The sequence below is a fragment of the Bombina bombina genome, chromosome 7, assembly GCF_027579735.1.
Source record: "Bombina bombina isolate aBomBom1 chromosome 7, aBomBom1.pri, whole genome shotgun sequence".
NCBI lineage: Eukaryota > Metazoa > Chordata > Amphibia > Anura > Bombinatoridae > Bombina > Bombina bombina.
The window spans coordinates 567,466,632-567,486,655 of record NC_069505.1 but is presented as its reverse complement, the minus strand read 5'-3'; the positions used below and the strand labels follow the sequence as shown (position 1 = coordinate 567,486,655).

The following is a 20,024-nucleotide window of genomic DNA, read 5'->3' as shown; positions in this document are numbered from 1 at the left end:
ATTTTGTATCCAAGTCAGCTTTTAAGGTATTGAAATCAGTGATGGATAATTTTTCTTGTAAACTGACCTCCAACGCTTGTATCTTTTGTTGGTTCGTTTGTATCTCTTTTTGTATACGTTGTATCGTCAGGATCATAAGATCAAAGGAACACTTGTTAAGGATCTTTTCAAAGGTTGAACAGTATTCTTTGTCTTCCATAAAAAGTGTCGGTCTTAATGACACTCTCAGGCCTCTCGGGATTCGGCGCAATTTGTAATATTCAGCAAGAGTAGAGGAATGTAATTCCCAATTCACCTCTTTCTTTTTTTCACGTTCCCACTGTTTAGAACATAGATCTGTGTCGGGGATAGCCAAAAAATCCCGTGGGCCTCTTACCAGAGTGGCAATAGCGGCAGCCTCCACATCAGAGAACGTAAACACATCTTGTTGAATCTCCATAGCTTGTATTTAGAATAATTTTGTTCAGAATTGTGCTATTGACTGGTGAATAAATTACACGAACAAGTTAAAGTCCAGCACCAATTCACTTCTAGGTAAGGGTGCAAGCAGCCTCTGTCTCACCTTGACAGGTATTAATATGCAAAATAGAAATGGCTGCAGCACACCAAGTTAGATTTATAACATTTTTATTACAAGCAGTGAAATACAGGCGACGTTTCGGGCTTCTGCCCTTTCTCAAGCCAAGTGATTAGTGCATAATCCAACTCCACCTTTTATAGGCAGTACATGTGACAAACTACAGGTGTAAATAATTACAATTGTAATAGTGCATCTTCTTTCAACAAAAGAGAGACAAAGAATAAACAGTGATTTTGTGTCATAATCATAACTATGCATTTCTTATACAAAAAACTTTGTGATTCTGAACATTTATAATTCTTTAAACACCTTCTTATTATAAAAAACCTAGTGATAATATGAGAAAAAAGAAATCTTGCAAGATTAGAATTTAGTTGTTAGTTTGATTACTGTTTTTAATAAAATAAAGGTTTTTCAGATATCAGTAATAGATGGTAATGAAATTCACTAACAAGAAAATATTTCACATAATTCACAGATAAGATAATGGACCGTTAAGGTCATTTTTTATATATATTTTTTTTCTCATATTATCACTAGGTTTTTTATAATAAGAAGGTGTTTAAAGAATTATAAATGTTCAGAATCACAAAGTTTTTTTGTATAAGAAATGCATAGTTAAGATTATGCCACAAAATCACTGATTGTTTATTTATTATCTCTCTTTTGTTGAAAGAAGATGCACTATTACAATTGTAATTATTTACACCTGTAGTTTGTCACATGTACTGCCTATAAAAGGTGGAGTTGGATTATGCACTAATCACTTGGCTTGAGAAAGGGCAGAAGCCCGAAACGTCGCCTGTATTTCACTGCTTGTAATAAAAATGTTATAAATCTAACTTGGTGTGCTGCAGCCATTTCTATTTTGCATATATATATATATATATATATATATATATATATATATATATATATATATATATATATATATATATATATATATATATATATATATATATATATATATATATATAATACAGGTATGGATATAGTGTGTATATATATATAATATATATTATATATATATATATATATATATATATATAAAAAGTTATTTGAATTATTTCTATAAAAGAAACTAAAATAACATTCACTTTGTTTAAAAGGGATATTTAAGGTGTTTGTCTGGGAAGGTTTTAAAGTTGTATAAAACTGGGCTAAAAAGCTGCACCCAGGTGGTAAATCGCCATAGAACAGGCTAACAATGGTATTGAGCCGATTGTTCGTTCCTGTGAGTGTGCTTCTCTCTGTGTGTATTTAGTCTCCCTTTGGGAAAAAGGGGCAACCAGACGTGGACTCCTTGCTCAGTGTGCTTAGAGGAATATGGATACACCTCACTGACGAGGCCCAATGAAGGCTGAAACGATCGTCTGGGGTTGCTGTGTTCCTTGTTCAGAGAGGAATTGCCTGGTATTTCGGCGCTGGACTGACCGTAATAGTCGGGATCAGACTGATATACTACAGGAAAATTCTACTCTGTGAAAAGCATTACTGGTATAAAAAGCTGCACCCAGGTGGTAAATCGACATAGAACAGGCTAACAATGGTATTGAGCCGGTTATTCGTTCCTGTGAGTGCACTTCTCTCTGTATATATACTGTATATATATATATATAAAGTATATATGTATACATACACACGCACACGCACACGCACACATGAATATATTTATATTTATATATATATATATATATATATATATATATACATAAAAATGTCTGTGTGTATGTGTGTAATACTTTATTATTTATATTTTATTTGTGTTTTGTGAAGCTAGCCTTTAGGTTTCAAGCTGTGCTAATTCAACTTAATGGCAATACATAACTTTCAACTTGTAATATGAGTGATGCTTAGCAAGGTCATTATATCCATTAAAGTATATGGTGCGTTAAAGGAATGTTGGCTGCGCTAAACATTCTCTGGTTATACTATGGACTTGTAATACCAGATTTTTTGCTAATCCATGCGCGGTCCAGCGATATTGATAACGCACTCCCACAATTTTGCCCACATGATTTCCTGACTGGATAAGCATTTGCCCTCACATTAATTGGTTTATGGAACTGTCATTGGATAGGACAATAGGAATAAAAAAAAAACATGCGGTAGATGGTATAATGGAATGACAGTGAGATGAAAAAAAGTTTGAGAAATGGATTGAGAGGAGAGAAAAATATAATACATAAAAATAATAGGGAAAGAGAATATGGAACTAAAAACACAAGCTATGTTCTCCCTCTGTATTTTCTGCAGCTTTCCATCAGCTATATTACAAGTTTTGCGGTTTTGCAGTATGAGTGAAAAAGCAGCGTTAAGGCTCATAACGTTGCTTTTTCACTACTTCTGGTATTACGAGTCTTGCAGGTTTAGGGGCACCGCACACTTTTTTGGCCATAACGCAAATCAACTTACGCAAATTGCATAAAGTCTTTTTCAATGGGACTTCCATAGCACCGATATTACAAGCTTTTCCTCAGAGGCCAAAAAGTGAGCGGTACACCCTAAACCGCCAAGATTCGTAACGCAAAGTCAGTAGTTATGAGTTTTACGCTACAAAGCTGTAACATAGAACTCATAACTAAAGTGCTAAAAAGTACACTAACATCCATAAACTACCTATTAACGCCTAAACCGAGGCCCTCCCGCATCGCAAACACTAAAATAATGTTTTAACCCCTAATCTGCCACTCCGGACATCGCCGCCACTAGAATAAACATATTAACCCCTAAACCGCCGCACTCCTGCATTGCAAACACTAGAAAATATTATTAACCCTTAATCTGCCGCCCCTAACATCGCTGCCACTATACTAAATATATTAACCCCTAAACCTAAGTCTAACCCTAACCCTAACACCCCTAACTTAAATATAATTAAAATAGATCTAAAGAAAACCTACAATTAATAACTAAATAATTCCTATTTAAAACTAAATACTTACCTGTAAAATAAACCCTAAGATAGCTACAATATAACTAATAGTTACATTGTATATAGCTTAGGTTTTATTTTTATTTTACAGGCAAGTTTGTATTTATTTTAACTAGGTAGAATAGTTACTAAATAGTTATTAACTATTTACTAACTACCTAGCTAAAATAAATACAAATTTACCTTTAAAATAAAACCTAACCTGCCTTACAATAAAACCTAACCTTACTTTACAATTAAATAAATTACCTAAATTAAATACAATTACCTAAATTAAAAAAAAAAAAAAAACACTAAATTACACAAAATAAAAAAAGACATTATCAGATATTTAAAATAATTACACCTAATCTAATAGCCCTATCAAAATAAAAAATCCCCCCAAAATAAAACAAAAACCCTAGCCTAAACTAAACTACCAATAGCTCTTAAAAGGGCCTTTTGCGGGGCATTACCCCAAAGAAATCAGCTCTTTTACCTGTAAAAAAAATACAAACAACCCCCCAACAGTAAAACCCCCCACCCACACAACCAAACCTCCCCAAAAAAACCTAACTACAAAAACCTAAGGGCATTTAGCTCTTTTGCAGCCCAAACCCTAACCTAAAAATTAAACCCACCCAATAAACCCTTAAAAAAACACTAACCCCGAAGACCGGACATCCATCCTCAACGAAGCCGGGAGAAGTCCTCAACGAAGCGGCAAGAAGTCTTCAACAAAGCCAGGAGAAGTCTTCATCCAAGCTGGCAGAAGTGGTCCTCCAGATGGGCAGAAGTCTTCATCCAGACGGCATCTTCTATCTTCATCCATCTGGCGCGGAGCGGCTCCATCTTCAAGACATCTGGCGCGGAGCATCCTCTTCTTTCGATGGCTAACGACGAATGAAGGTTCCTTTAAATGATGTCATCCAAGATGGTGTACCTTGAATTCCGATTGGCTGATAGAATTCTATCAGCCAATCGAAATTAAAGGTGAAAAAATCCTATTGGCTGATCCAATCTGCCAATTGGATTGAGCTCACATTCAGCCAATAGAATGATAGTTCAATCTTATTGGCTGATTGGATCAACCAATAGGATTGAAGCTCAATCCTATTAGCTGATTGCATCAGCCAATAGGATTTTTTCACCTTTAATTCCGATTGGCTGATAGAATTCTATCAGCCAATCTGAATTCAAGGGACGCCATCTTCGATGACGTCATTTAAAGGAACCTTCATTCTTCAAGAAGACTTCGATTAAAGAGGATGCTCCGTGCCGGATGTCTTGAAGGTGGAGCAGCTCCGCATCTGATGGATGAAGATAGAAGATGCCGCCTGGATGAAGACTTCTGCCCGTCTGGAGGATCACTTCTGCCAGCTTGGATGAAGACTTCTCCCAGCTTCGTTGAGGACTCCTTGCCGCTTGGATGAAGACTTCTCTCAGCTTCGTTGAGGATGGATGTTCAAAATTGAAAGTGGATCTTCGAGGGTTAGTGTAAGGTTTTTTTAAGGGTTTATTGGGTGGGATTTATTTTTAGATTAGGGTTTGGGCACTTGAAAAAGAGCTATGCCCTTCCAAATGCCCTTTTCAGGGCAATGGCGAGCTTAGGTTTTTTTTTTAGTTAGGGTTTTATTTGGGGGTTTGGTTGTGTAGGTGGTGGGTTTTAGTGTTGGGGGGGTTGTTTGAATTTTTTTTACAGGTAAAAGAGCTGATTTCTTTGGGGCAATGCCCCACAAAAGGCCCTTTTAAGGGCTATTGATAGTTTAGTTTAGGCTAGGGTTTTTTTTATTTTGGGGGGCTTTTTTATTTTGATGTGGCTATTAGATTAGGTGTAGTTAGTTTAAAAATCTTGTAATTCGTTTTTTTATTTTGTGTAATTTAGTGTTTGTTTTTGTAATTTAGGTAATTGTGTTTAATTTAGGTAATTTATTTAATTGTAGTGTAAGGTTAGGTGTTAGTATAACTCAGGTTAGGGTTTATTTTACAGGTAAATTTGTATTTATTTTAGCTAGGTAGTTAGTAAATAGTTAATAACTATTTACTAACTATTCTACCTAGTTAAAATAAATTCAAACTTGCCTGTAAAATAAAAATAAAACCTAAGCTAGCTACAATGTAACTATTAGTTATATTGTAGCTATCTTAGGGTTTATTTTATAGGTAAGATTTAGTTTTAAATAGGAATTATTTAGTTATTAATAGTAGGTTTTATTTAGATTTATTTTAATTATATTTAAGTTAGTGGGTGTTAGGGTTAGGGTTAGACTTAGGTTTAGGGGCAGATTAGGGGTCAATAAATGTAGGCAGGTGGCAGCAATGTTAGGGGCGGCAGATTAGGGGTTAATCATATTTATATAGTGTTTGAGATGCGGGAGTGCGGTGGTTTAGGGGTTAATGTGTTTATTATAGTGGCGGCGATGTCCAGATCGGCAGATTAGGGGTTAATAAGTATAATGTAGGTGTCGGCGATGTCGGGGGCGGCAGATTAGGGCTTAATAAGTGTAATATTAGGGGTGTTTATGTTAGGGTGTTAGGTGTAAACATAAATTTAGTTTCCCCATAGGAATCAATGGGCTGCGTTCACGCTGCTTTATTGAGCTTCACGCTGCTTTATTGCAGGTGTTAGACTTTTTCTCAGCCAGCTCTCCCCATTGATGTCTATGGGGAAATTATGCACGAGCAGGTAAAAACAGCTAACCACTGCTTTCAGCAGCTCTAGTATTGGAGTGCGGTATGGAGCTCAATTTTGCTCTACACTCACTTCTTGCCTGCTAACGCCGGGTTTTTAAAAACCTGTAATACCAGTGCTGTAGGGAAGTGAGCGATGACAATAACGTGCAAGTTAGTACCGCATCCATCATAACGCAAAACTCGTAATCTAGCCGCATACCTTTTGGATTTATGAAGTGTACTCTTTTATAAAAGCTCAACTTATATTTAGGAAGAATATTATAAAAGTGACCTCACCTTTTTTCTCAAGCTCCTTCTTTCTATTGTTGAATCCCTTTTTTAACAAAAAAAGGCACTTTTGTTCAATTGACTGTCTATAGGTTCGGGGATGAACCTTGACATGTTCAAACCACTTTATTATAGTCTGAGCCTTTTGCATTAGAGGAGTATATGTTGATTTCTCCTTATCATAGACCAGAAGGTCATTTCCATCAATTCCATGCACGTCATAATCACCAGTGCTACCATCTTCATGTAAAGAACAGGTAAACTTCACCTGGTATATACTGACATCCTCGTGGTCTGAAAATAATATGTACTATAGGTTAAAACACTTACTAACACCATTAAATAAAGTCCTTTATCATTCTATAAGCGGTAAAGTGCATTTAAAGTGACACAAAACCCAAAAATGTTCTATATTGATTCAGATAGTGCATACAATTTTAAAGGAACAGTCTACTCCATAATTTGTATTGTTTTATTGTTTAAAAAGATAGATAATCCCTTTATTACCCATTCCCAAGTTTTACATTAAAAAAAAACGGTTATATTAATACACTTTTTACCTCTGTGATTACATTGTATCTAAGCCTCTGCAGGCTGCCCCCTTATTTGCATTTTAGCCAATCAGTGCTAACTCACAGGTAAATCAACAGGAGTGAGCACAATGTTATCTATATGTTATATATATCTATGCATGTATACATATGTATTTATGTGTTTATATGTGTATATATGCCTGTAAATACATATATACACACATAAATACACATGTATACACATATAAACATATATAAATACATAAATACATAAATATACATATTTAGACATGCATATGCATGTATCGCAATGTTAAAGCCCTTTGCCTACCTTTTCTAACACCTAAGATCTCATATCTTTGAGCTTTTATAACTTTTGTGTGCAATATCTTTTTAAAATCATTTTTATTAGATGGTGTTATTATAAGTTTAACTGTACTTTGTAATGTATTTTTTTTTTTTTTTCCAAAAGAGCTTTATTGGTAAAAGAAGTTTCAAACAGTACATGTATTTTAAATTTTTTGCAGTGAAATGACATCTTGCACTTATACATGTGATCTTTAACTCTTCACAACATTTTCATTGAATCTTTGACCATGTTGTATGGATCAATAACAGTTACATCTTTTACTAAGAATATAAACATCATTTCTTACATTTGACAGATAAACTTTGAAAGAACTTATCAGGCATATACAAAGAAAACACTAGTTAGGTCTCCAGCTTTTAAACTTCTCATAGCTGAGAGTACTTAAGTGCCTGATACTAGCAAGTGCAGAGAAATAAAACAGAGCAGATAGAAAAACAAATAGGAGAATAAGGGTGTGAGGTAAGGGGGGAGAAAGAGAAGGGGTACAAAACAAACAAAAAGGGGTGGGGGTGGGGTGGAGGATGGGGATAAAAGGACAACTGCGCTGTCCAGTATGAATCCAAATATTGCAGGTATTTCAGAGCCCGCGTCCCTCCCAGGTCAATAACATCATTTTGTGTGTGCTTAATTTACCAATTCTCAAGTAGTGGTATCTTTCCAATCTCAACAGTTCGCCTATCTTAGCCTTCCATTCCAATACACTTGGGGTGTTTTGTTTTTTCCAGTATAGAGGTATTAAACCTTTTGCCCCATTTAGCATTAATAGGAAAAGCAAATACCTATCTTCCCCAATAATCTTGGGCAGCTGGTGATATATTAAATTACTAGGATTGGGAGGGATAATAATCCCAAGGACTCAGCTCATTTCTCCCAGTATTGCATCCCAGTAAAATCGTATATGCGGGCATGACCACCAGATATGTTGGAAGGGAGAACCTTCCTCCCACGACTAACAGTTTGTACAGTTCTGAAATCAGGTGTGAAGGGTTGTGTGATGTAGTACAAAGGGCCTCAAAAGGCGTTCTGCATTTTGTCAAATTAGACCACTCCCTATGTGTATTAAAGTAGTGCCTAACTTGCGCCTCCCTAAACCAAGATGAAAAAAGAACACCATCCCATTCAATCAGCTCTGGGTGAGTTTTTAACTTGTCCTGTTGTATGACATTAAACATTGCTGCCTCCAAGAGACTATAAACTTTGCCTGGGAAGTATGGACCCGTCTCAATTCCCACATCAGGGTTCTCCTTTATGGGGGTGATAGGGGAGTTAAAATTAGATATGCTGGGATCACTCTTAATCAGTCTATCCCACTCTGAGAATACTTCCTCATATAGTGGGAATTGTTTAAGTACAGATGGCCTATTATTGGCAGATATCCATACTTAGGCACCCACATTACCCTTTCTAAGGATTGCGTTGTCTACTTGGACCCACGCTTTATGGGGTGAATTATGGCACCACTCCACTAATCTTTGGAGAGATATTGCCCTTTGATATATCCTCAGGTCGGGAACCCCTATTCCTCCCATATCCCTGGGCATATAAATAGTTTTTTTCTTTATCCTGGGCCTGCGTCCATTCCATACATAAGCCTCTATAGCTGATTGTATCTAAGCCTCTATAGCTGATTGTATCTGATGTAAACAATGGGAGGCTGATGACAGAGGAACAGTCTGCAAGATGTAAAGTACTCTAGGTAACACATTCATTTTAACCACCCCTACTCGACCCAGCCACAAAATGGTTTTGTTCTTCCAATTATCCAAGTCTCTAAGGACCTCATCTCGGATATGCTTGTAATTTAGTTCCGTTAATTCCCGTAGATTCGATGTAATTGAAATTCCTAAGTATTTTAATGCATGACGTGCAACTTTTATTGGGCAGTCCAGGCTGAGGGCCTCAAATTCCCTGTGAGGAACTGTAATGTTCAAAATCTCTGATTTTGAGGGGTTGAGCAGAAAATTCGACACTCTGCCGAACAGTGTAAATTCCACTAGGGCAGCCCCTAGTGATTGACATGGGTCAGTGATTGTCAGCAGAACATTGTCCACGTACATCGCAAGCTTTTGCTCAGTACCTCCAACAATCAACCCCTTTATATGTGAATTTGCACGAATTTTGCTCGCCAGGACTTCTATTGTAAGGGCAAACAAGAGGGGCGAGAGAGGGCAAAACTGTCTGGTCCCGTTTTTAATTAGAAAAGTGTTAAAGTGCCATTTACCCTTACTTTAGCATTTGGCGCGGAATATAATGACATGGCTCTGCTAATAAATTTGGGCCGGAAACTGAATTTACATAACGCGTGTTGCATAAATTACCAATTAATCCAGTCGAATGTTTTTTTAGGATACGTTGAGACCAGAGCAAGTGGAATCTCGTTGTTGTGGGCATAAGAAATTAATTGTAGGACTTTTAGGGTATTATGAATCCCACCTGATCCGTCGAAATTAACTGTGGGAGGAATCTATTAAGGTGGTTGGCAATGACCCTAGCCAGGATTTTAACATCAGAATTTAACAGAGATATGGGACGATATTTTTCTGGTCTATCCTCAGCTTTGCCCGGTTTTGGAATCACAGTAATGTGCGCCTCTAGCATAGTATTCGGCAGGCAAGGATTATCTGATAATTCACTGAATATTTTTAACATCTCGGGGCTAATGTATCCACGACCAGTTTGAAATACTTGGCTCCATAGCCATCCGGCCCTGGGCTTTTGCCCGCTGGATGATCTTTTATAGCTTGCTTAATTTCTTCCAATGTGAATGGAGACTCTAAAGCTTCTGTATCTTGTGCAGTTAGTCTAGGCAATTCCACAGCGGAAAGATACATCTGAATCTCCCGCACCTCACTAGATGAGGGGGGATCCACCCCATCATTCCCTCTGTCCGCCTGGATGTTATATAGGGACCCATAATATGAGCTGAATATTTCCGCTATTGATTTCCCATCCTCTTGAACCACGCCCTCATGATTCGTCATTTGATGAACATAGTTTTTTGTTCTTTTGCGCGCTATTGGCCTGGCCAGCAGCCTCCCTGCTTTATCCCCTTGCTCAAAAAATCTCTGCTTCAGAAGCAATGCTTTCGTTTGATAATCTACTTGGAGGAACCCAAGCAGACCCGCCCTTGCCTGAGCCAATTCCTTACGGAGCCCCTCATCTGTTGGATGCAGCTTATGTTCCCACTCAGCAATCTCAACCCTGGACAGCAGAGCCTTGTACTGTTCCCTCCTTTACCTAGCAAGCTTAGATTTTTGTTTTATCAAGAGACCCCTAATGATACATTTATGGGCTTCCCAGATTGTTGTATTCTGAGATCCAGTATCTGTGTGAATGTGAAAATACTCTACTAGTGCTTTTTCAATATCTGACTTGAAGACCTGATCATCTAATAATGCGTCGTCTAGTTTCCAATTATAAGGTGTGACAGGTGTATTGGGCCAGAGAATAGAGCAACTGACCGGTGCGTGATCTGATCAGGTGATAGCGTGTATGCTGCTACTTGTGGTTATAGTGAGACCCGTCGTGTCTGTGAATAAGCAATCTATCCTAGAATACTTTCTGTGTGGGTGAGAGTAAAATGTAAAGTTCTGTGTGGTAGAATGATGCGTGCGCCAAATATCATGTAGTGCTAATTCTCTTAGAGAGGAGGCCAAGCGTTTAAGGTTCTTGTGGGGGATGCTGGAGAGTCCATTTGAAGTATCCAATGCTGTATTTAATGAAGCATTAAGATCTCCTCCCAAAAATAAAATACCAGACTGTACTTCTAATATTTTATGCATGAAATTCTGAAAAAAGAGATGCTGGGATTGATTGGGGCAGTATACGTTAGCCAGCATGATAGGTCTGCCATATAAGGAGCCTGTGAGGATTAGGTATCTGCCCTCCAGATCTCGGTGTGTTTGAAGGAGCTGAAATGGCGTATTCGCATTGATATCCTTATATCCTTACCCACCCCATTTTTTTTCCTGGGGCCTGACGCAAAATAAACCTTAGGGTAGCAGTGACTAAACCATCGAGGTTCATGTGCAGCTGAAAAGTGCGTCTCCTTTAAGTAAATGATATCTCCTCCTAGTCTATGTAGATCTCTCAAAACTATTGAGCGCTTACCTGGACTAATGAACCCTTTAACATTTACAGATATCAATTCCATAGGTTGAGATCTGACCTTAGATTGCAGAAATGCCATCTTTCCTGGAGGAGGAGAGAGGAGAAAAAAAAAGGGGGGGGAGCGGGAGAAGGGAGGGAATGAGAGAAGGGAAGAGGGAAGGAGGGGAAAAGAAGAAAAAGAGGGAGGGAGTAGAATCGAGATAAGTGAACTAAGAGAAGAGTAAATAGAGAAAAGTGCCTTGATTCTCAAGGCAAGATAGAAAAGCAGTGCAAAATCAATGCATCAAATATTATAATATAATTCTCATTTCTATCTTAGGAAGCACAAGTGAACAATATTTTAGCAGTAAATACAGTCAAAGAACAAAATTACAATTCAGGGAAAGTGTTCCCTGTGTTCTTACAAATCATATAAACTTTTAAAGATTATTAATTAAATGAATACATTCTTGGGGATGGTTACTTTTCATATCCCCTACTTATATCAATCCTTTTCAAAATGTAGGTTGTAACAGCCTGGATTAGTAATATACATATACACTTTTTGTAATATAACTAGTGGACAAGAGGACTCAATCTCGGGAGCAATTATTACTGTGCATATTGTGTTATGGGCTTTTATTAGTAGGGAACTAGCCCAGCAGCGCGTCTCGGGATTATGACTATGGCACAACCTCCTAGGGTCCCACCATACCCAGCTTAGTCCTAGAGGGACATACAGGACCTCAGGCAGCTACGTGTCAAAACCATTTGAGAAGAATTATAACTATAAATCATGACTACATGAGTATAGGGAGCATCTGATGATAAATTATCCCTCAATCACCCACTCTATCTCATATGTGAACCCTTTTTGGTGACATGCCCCCAGGACCTGTGAAATATAAAACAGTACAAACAAACAGAATAAACAACAGTATATGATCAAAAATCAGAACTTATCTGAACTTGTCCTTGGTGCCACCCTAGTCTTTCACAGTCCAAACTATTTTCTATGTTATTGTCCTTTCTCACCAAGACACCAGGATTTCAACCTGGAAGTTGTTGGATTTCATCAGGTTCGTTGTCAACCTGGCCCGCTGGGGCCGCCGACAGTTTCAGAGGTGGCCTTATGTTCAGGCCAAGGGCTTGATTGAAAGAAGGTAAATCCTCTATGGTTCTGAAGACATGTGTTACGTTGTTCCTAGTGACAATTAGGCTCGTAGGAAAGCCCCATCTGTAAGGGAATTTTTTGTCCTTCAGTACCGTTGTAATGAATCTTAAGTCCCTCCTTTTTTGCAAAGTGTTCGGACACAGGTCAGAGTAGACTTCTATCTCTGTACCTCTGAATTCTATGGGCTGTTTAGCTCTGGCCAGTCGCAAGATGTCTTCTTTGTCCTTAAAGGATAATAATTTTAGTATTATGTCTCTGGGAGGAGCTCTATTTGGAGGCTTAGGATGCAAGGCCCTATGTGCTCTTTATATTGGAATTTCATGACCTGAATCTGCATTTTTAACATACTTGACAAACTCTTGTATATAAGCTTGGATTGCAGGGGGTTCAACCGTCTCTGGGACACCTCTCAGTCTGAGGTTGTTTCTTCTACTTCAATTTTCTAAGTCTTCAATTCGTTCCATTAATGTATGTACCGTGCTCTCTTGAGCTTGCATAAAGCTCGCTTGGAGTTGAAGGTCTGAATTGAGTGCTTCGTGTTTTTCTTCAATTTGGATCACTCTTTGGTCCACTGCTGTTATGTCTCTCTTCAGTTCACTAAACATAGACTTGAAATCCTTCATGGCGTCTTTTATATCTTCTTTAGAAGAAAGATGTCTGATGTCCTCTTTCGTCACAAAATTCTGATGCCTTATCACAGAGTCAGTGTAATGAACCTGCGCTGTTGTGGCTACTACATTTGGCTCAGGCCTTACAGCTGGTGCTGCCGGGTCTGCAGAAATCAGATAGTTCTCCATCATGGAGGATTGATTACTTTTTGTAGGTCTAGTATGTCTTTTACTTGTCATCACTAAGATCTAGGCCGCTGATCCAGCTGCTATTGTCTGTTAACTTTTCCTGTGCCCTGCTATAGGAGCATTCAAATCCTTATTCAGTATGCAAAGTGCAAAGTCCCAGGTAGAAGGTAATCTAGGACTTAGGCCCAACAGTTGTTGTCACTTAATCACTGTCTCCCAAAATTTATATTTTAGCTGAATAAACTTTAATAGGGTGATGGGAAGTGGGAGTACAGCCCCAAATCCGGTTCAAGTCACTGATGAAAGATCCTGTTTGCAGCTTGGAAGTTTACCGGACTGAAATCTGCTATCCCACTCCCAGCTTTGATGAGTCTTTTAATTGCAGTGAAGTTCACTCTACACTCACTGAACTAAACAGTAACCGAGTCCCCAAATTATTCCAGGCTTTTGGCCTAGTGCGGCCTAGCCCTGACTGCCACATGTATTTAGTTTGCAAGGAACCGGGCACTTATTCAGACTGTTGCGATATCGACAAGGTCAGCAAGCAAGCCAGTTGAGTGACCAGTGACCCCCTTAAAAATAGTAAAATTATCTGTTAGTAATTATATACCGGCAGCTATATCAATCTATGGGTTAACTCTGCTGCGTGTGCTCTGTGTGACGCCACCGGAGTACTCTACCGGGCTGTGATTTATACCTCCGTGCAGCCTTTCAAGATAGATGATCACTGTCCAATCATGGGGTAAGTACTTACAGAGTCCGCGGTAGACGTGTATCTCAGCGCCTGAGAGAGTATGTTGCGACCTGCTAGCCGTGTCACTGCTGCGTACACCGGACCGGGACTGATTACTGGCCTCTGCAAGATCCTTCTGTTCAACGAGACCTCTTCTCCGGCTGTCGCTTATAAAGGAGCACTGCCAAAGTCCGTAAGTGCTATGTTGCGATGTGGTTAGGCAAGACACTGGCTCCAATCCCCTCAATCAACAGGATATGCTCACAGGGCCGCAACTTCTTAGGTAGTCTCTTACCGACTAACGCTTATATTCAAGCGTGCCAAACGATCTCCCTGACAGGGGAATTAACTAATTATACTAGCTGTCGCCAATTGTAGGGGATAGTATGAAGGTGAATGTATTTATTTTAATGTAAAAACATCAGGGACTACGGAGCTTTCTTAACAGGCAGCCATTTCCAGTCGTGGCTTGGCTCCGCCCCCTGTAATGTATTTTTTATGTGTTTTGTGACACTTTTATGTTTTGTGAAACAGTAAACCTGAGCTCTAAAGTCGCAGTCATCATTTTAGCGTAAATCACAATTGTGCTCAAGCGATTGTGTTTACTTTCAACTCGTAATACCAGCCATAACTCTGGTGAGCGCAAACCGCATGATAAACCCCTTATTGCTCTGGCCCAAAGTGTTTTTTATAAAATATTACACGTTATGGAATATATAATGTCACTATGACATATTTATATATTAACATTTGAGTGCTTGAAGTGTATTCTGTTAAGTATTCTAACTGATTTGAACTATACATACTATAAAAGCCCTTTGCAGCCTTTTTTTCTAACACTTGAGACTTCAGGGCCGATTTATGAAAGTGCGAGTGGACATGATACAATGTCAGCATTAATCAATCATTGCACAAGCAGTTCTTGTGCAGATTTTCAGCCAATCGGCCGCTAGCAGAGGGTGTCAATCAGCCCGATCGTATAGGATCGGGCGGATTGATGTCCGCAGCCTCAAAGCAGGCAGACAAGTTATGGAGCAGCGGTTTCATAACTGCTGTTTCCGGCAAGCCTGACGGCTCGCGCGGAAACAGGGGCATCAAGCTCCATTCGGAGCTTGATAATTCGGCCCCTTCGTATCTTTGAGCCCTTACAACATTTTTTATACAATATTTATTTTCAAACAATTTTATCAGATAGTGTTTTTATGTGTGTAACTGTACTTTTAAATGTATAATTGATGTGTTTACTGCAACTTTTTTGACTTGCGAAACAGTTAAAGGGACCGTCTAGTCAAATAAAGAAGATAGGAAACAAAAGCGCAACCTCGATTCAAGTGGATTTTATTACACTTTTAAAAAATAAACAAAGCGCAAGTTAAGTAATGCACTTACCAAATACAAAAGATAAAAAGGCACATAGAAATTGAGCAGGCAAGACAGGAACAGCAGGGTACACCGGCAAAAATCATCACTTCCCACTAGGTAGATTCCGGATCCCAAATACACCTTCTGGCCTGTAGCAGCTTAGATTTCTGTAGTTTGTATCAGTCATACATCAAATGTAAACAACTCAACGCGTTTCCCTCGTTTAACGGACGGGCTCTTGAGAAAGCCCGTCTGCTAGTAGCTGTGTGTCATATAGATAACATTGTGCTAACTCCCATGGAGTTATTTAAGAGTCAACACTGATTGGCTAAAATGCATGTCTGTCAAAAGAAAGGGGGCAGTCTGCAGAGGCTTAGAAACCAGGTAATCACAGAGGTAAAAAGTGTAATAATATAACTATTGGATATGCAAAACTGGGGAATGGGTAATAAAGTTATTATCTATTTTTTTAAACAATAACAATTCTTGAGTAGACTGTCCCTTTAACCAGAGTTCTGAAGTCAATCTATCCTGACGCACTTTAAATTATTTGCGCTCAAGCGAACATGTTTGTTTTCAAATAGCAATATGGTGCTCCTTTTGATGTGCATAACAAGTTGCGATAAACTTCTTATCACTTGCGCACAATAGTTAGCGCCCCACTCATTATCTAGCTCTAAGTGAGCCAATAAGAGATATATGTTTGCAACCACCAACCAGTAGCTGGATCCCAATAGTGTATTGCTTCTACAGAGCCTACCTAGGTATGCTTTTCAACCAAGGATACTAAGGGAACATATTAAATTACATAATAGAAGTAGTTGGAAAACTGTTTAAAATGGTATGCTCTTTCTGAAAAAGAAAGTAATTAGCAGCTACAGCTAATCAGAAGGCTCATTAGAGCTAAACAAATCATGAATTCACTTCTCTGCTCTAGCTGCTCAGTTATATGGGAGTTGCCTCACACAAGTAGCTTTGTGTATAGCGGTCAGCTGAAACGCGCCAGCCTGCTAGCTGACTTAGGGACATATGGCATCTGTTCCTGTTTGTATTTAATATGACATGAATAATAGTTAAAGGGACGTTATACACTAGATTTTTCTTTGCATAAATGTTTTGTAGATGATCCATTTGTTTACTTATTCTGCATGAGCAACCTATCTTCCATATGTTTGACCAACTGTAGCAGAAAGGATTCTTTTGTAACTGATGTCCAAAGTGAAACTGATACCAGCTTTATTTTGAAGATTGATGTACTTGAGGTCAGTATATGTTAGATTGATATCTTTTTTAATTAAAAGTATTTTAATGTTTTATTTTTATACTCACATGTCTCGTTGAATAGCGTCTGTATAGCTTTACCCAAATATTTTAAGATGCTTTCATAGTGTTGACCAAATTTTGTCTCTTCTTTCCACTCTTCAGGATTTTGAAGACTTTCCCACCATTTATATAGTGGCTGAGGATGTTGAGTGTCACTGTTGTAATTTACAATGCGTAGGTCATTGAAAGAAACAACAGCAGTGAACACTGGCAGTCCAGGAATGGGATTTAAGAGTGTAGTGGCATAATATGTCAGTGAGTGATTACCTGAAAGCCAAGAATTAATAGATAGTTTATTACCACGGTGGTTGACAAATTTACATCAAACATAGACAAGCCAGACTATAATAACAGCCAATTACATCATTCAGAAGCCGGGAAAGAAATTAAAGGGACAGTAAAGTCAAAACTTTCATGATTCAGATAGAACATGCAATTTTAAACAAATTTCCACTTTACGTCTGTTATCAAATTTGCTTTGTTCTCTTGGTATCTTTTATTGCAGAGTAAAACTAAGTAGGCTCATAAGAGCTCAAGAGTGTGCACGTGTTTTTAGTACTCTATGGGAGCAGTGTTTTGCAACATTATTTGTTGCTTTGTTATACAATGTTGCAAAACACTGCTGTCATAGAGTACTAAAGACACGGGCACACTCCTGAGCTCTTATGAGCCTACCTAGTTTTACTCTTCAATAAAAGATACCAAGAGAAAGAAGCAAATTTGATATCAGAAGTAAATTGGAAAGTTGTTTAAAATTGCCTGCTCTGTCTGTATTATGAAAGTTTAATTTTGACTTTGCTATCACTTGAATTTATAGATAAATTTAGAAAAATATAAAGACAAATTCATTGACAAAGATAAGTATATGTAATAAACTTTATTAAATTCACGGATTAACTGGCAGAGCAGCACATTTTGTGAGATGGCCAAATTCATGCACATCAATTTCCTTTACCATTAGTGGAGGCTCATAAATGTTGTATGCAGGGGTTTTGTCCTTCAAAAAAAAGAATTTAATACAAGAATATATTTTTATTTATATTCATTATTCCTGATATCAGTGTTTTTAATGTATTTATTTTTTTATTTAGAGAGTGAAAGAGTGAAAGAGAGAGAGGGAAAGAGAGAGAGAGAAATAAAGAGAGAAAAAGAGAGAGAGAGTGAGAGAAAGAGAGAGAGAGAGTGAGAGAAAAAGAGAGAGAGTTAGAGAGAGAGAAAGAGAGAGAAAGAGAAAGAGAGAGGGAGAAAGAGAGAGAGAAAGAAAGAAAGAGAGAGAGAAAGAGAGAGAGAAAGAAAGAAAGAGAGACAGAGGGAGAGAGAAAGAGAGAGAGAGAGAAAGAGAGAGATAATATGAGTGGAACAGCTACTTAGGGTGATATACTGATTTATAGTTGTGATTATGGGCCAGATTATAAGTGGAGTGCTAAATATCACTTGCATGCAAGTAATATTAGTGCTCCACTTTGTAATACCAGTGCACGATAATGTCTTCATGCCCTCCAAGTCCAAACATAATAATGACCGGGCATTTGAAAATTCTTGTACCTACAATACTGTACGCCTAAACAAGAACATGCCTTTGTGACCCTGAGTTCAATAATGTAGGGCAAAAACCCAAAGAAAATTGCAACTTGCCACCAGTTCGTCAAAAAATATAAACTTTAATGCCAAGTATGGATGAAGTCCCACACCAAGCGGCAAACATGTAATTGAAAAGGAGTGCTTGAAAAAGAATGTGGCAAAAAAAATAATCAATCCACTTACTGAAATGTAAACCACAATGAGTAAGACCCAACCGGAACCTCTTCATGGGGAAGCAATACTGACTATCAGCTTTAGCAATCGCACTGTCCGTGCCTATGCTCCATCTTCACTGCCAGTCACTTACCCATTCACGTGGTGATCCATTGCAGTCACACAACACCTCCACTTCTCATTGGAGATACATGCACTGGATGTTGACGCCTCAGAGGCTACCACTGGTCATGCAGGGAACAACAACTCAACTAAGTCAACAAGGCTTAGAAAAGAGGTTCTCCTTAAAACTTAGCTTGTATTAACAAATAAGCACTAAAAATACATCCATGGAAAAGGTCAACAAGTAAAGAACACTGACTGGATATTGCTTATGCATTTTGGCTTGCTGCCGTACTCATAGCTACCAAAGTCAGTCTTGCTTTCAAAAAATAATCATTTAAACACATTCATTGGTTAAAATCTTCACTAAAAATCCATGCTAGTGATTTAAACTCTATGTATATCACTATTATCATCAAAAACTACTATCACAACTTAGCAACATTTATATCTACTCAATAATTATGTAAATATATACACATGCACAATTGTACAAATATAACAATCCATATATACAGTACAATGTTATAACAGTTCAGATAATGCCAAAGTGGATATGATCATGATGTAAACATGATTAGAAAAAGTATACATAAGTCTGCAATATATCCATACTGGATTTACCTTTTAAATTTTTAAAAAACAATGGTCAGACCTATGCAGTTATTAAATATCTTTACTAGTTTATGGAGATATAATTATATCTTCCTTGGGGGTTTATTTCATAATATATTCACTTAGATGTTGGTTCTGAAAATCCCCCAATATTTTGCCTTGTATATTTACTAGGTGTGATCAGTTCTAATCAACACCAGAAGCGGGTTTGTAAGAAATATATTATTCTATTACTTCCTGATCCTGGAATTGGGAACATTTTTAAATGATAGCAGGATATCAGATTAATTCCCAGTAAGGGATGGGCAAATGTTTCAAAACATTCGAAAACTATTTTTTTGTTATACATTTGTTTGTTCAAATTGAATTTTGAATATTCATATAACATTGTAACATTCTTTTTTTGAATGTTATTTTTAATTAAAAAGAACATTTTATTCAAATCAATTTTTTAATATTTAATTTCAATTTTTAAATAGTATTTCTAATCTACATATATCTTTTATAAATGTAATATGCAAATTCAAAACCAGCATTCGAAATTGAAACCAAAATTCAAAATCGAAAGTTACATTTAAAATTGTCACTAAAAGTCAAGATCGAAAGTTACATTCAAAAACTGGAAATAACATTTGATTTTTGAATTTTGAAGAATATTCGTTACAAACCAAATTTTGACAATAAAATTAAGTCTACAATTCAAATTTAGACACATT

General features: G+C 37.5%; 1 protein-coding gene across 1 annotated transcript in view; it reads right to left on the bottom strand.

The window, feature by feature from the left end:
- Positions 1 to 20,024, bottom strand: part of LOC128636080 (zinc-alpha-2-glycoprotein) — an 81,181-nt gene that overhangs the window by 31,010 nt on the left and 30,147 nt on the right. Inside the window, exons 2-3 of the mRNA XM_053689145.1 lie at positions 16,843 to 17,103; positions 6,465 to 6,749 (exon numbers count right to left, since the gene is read on the bottom strand). Of these exons, the coding sequence (XP_053545120.1) occupies positions 6,465 to 6,749; positions 16,843 to 17,103 (546 nt within the window). The remainder of the gene's footprint in view (positions 1 to 6,464; positions 6,750 to 16,842; positions 17,104 to 20,024) is intronic.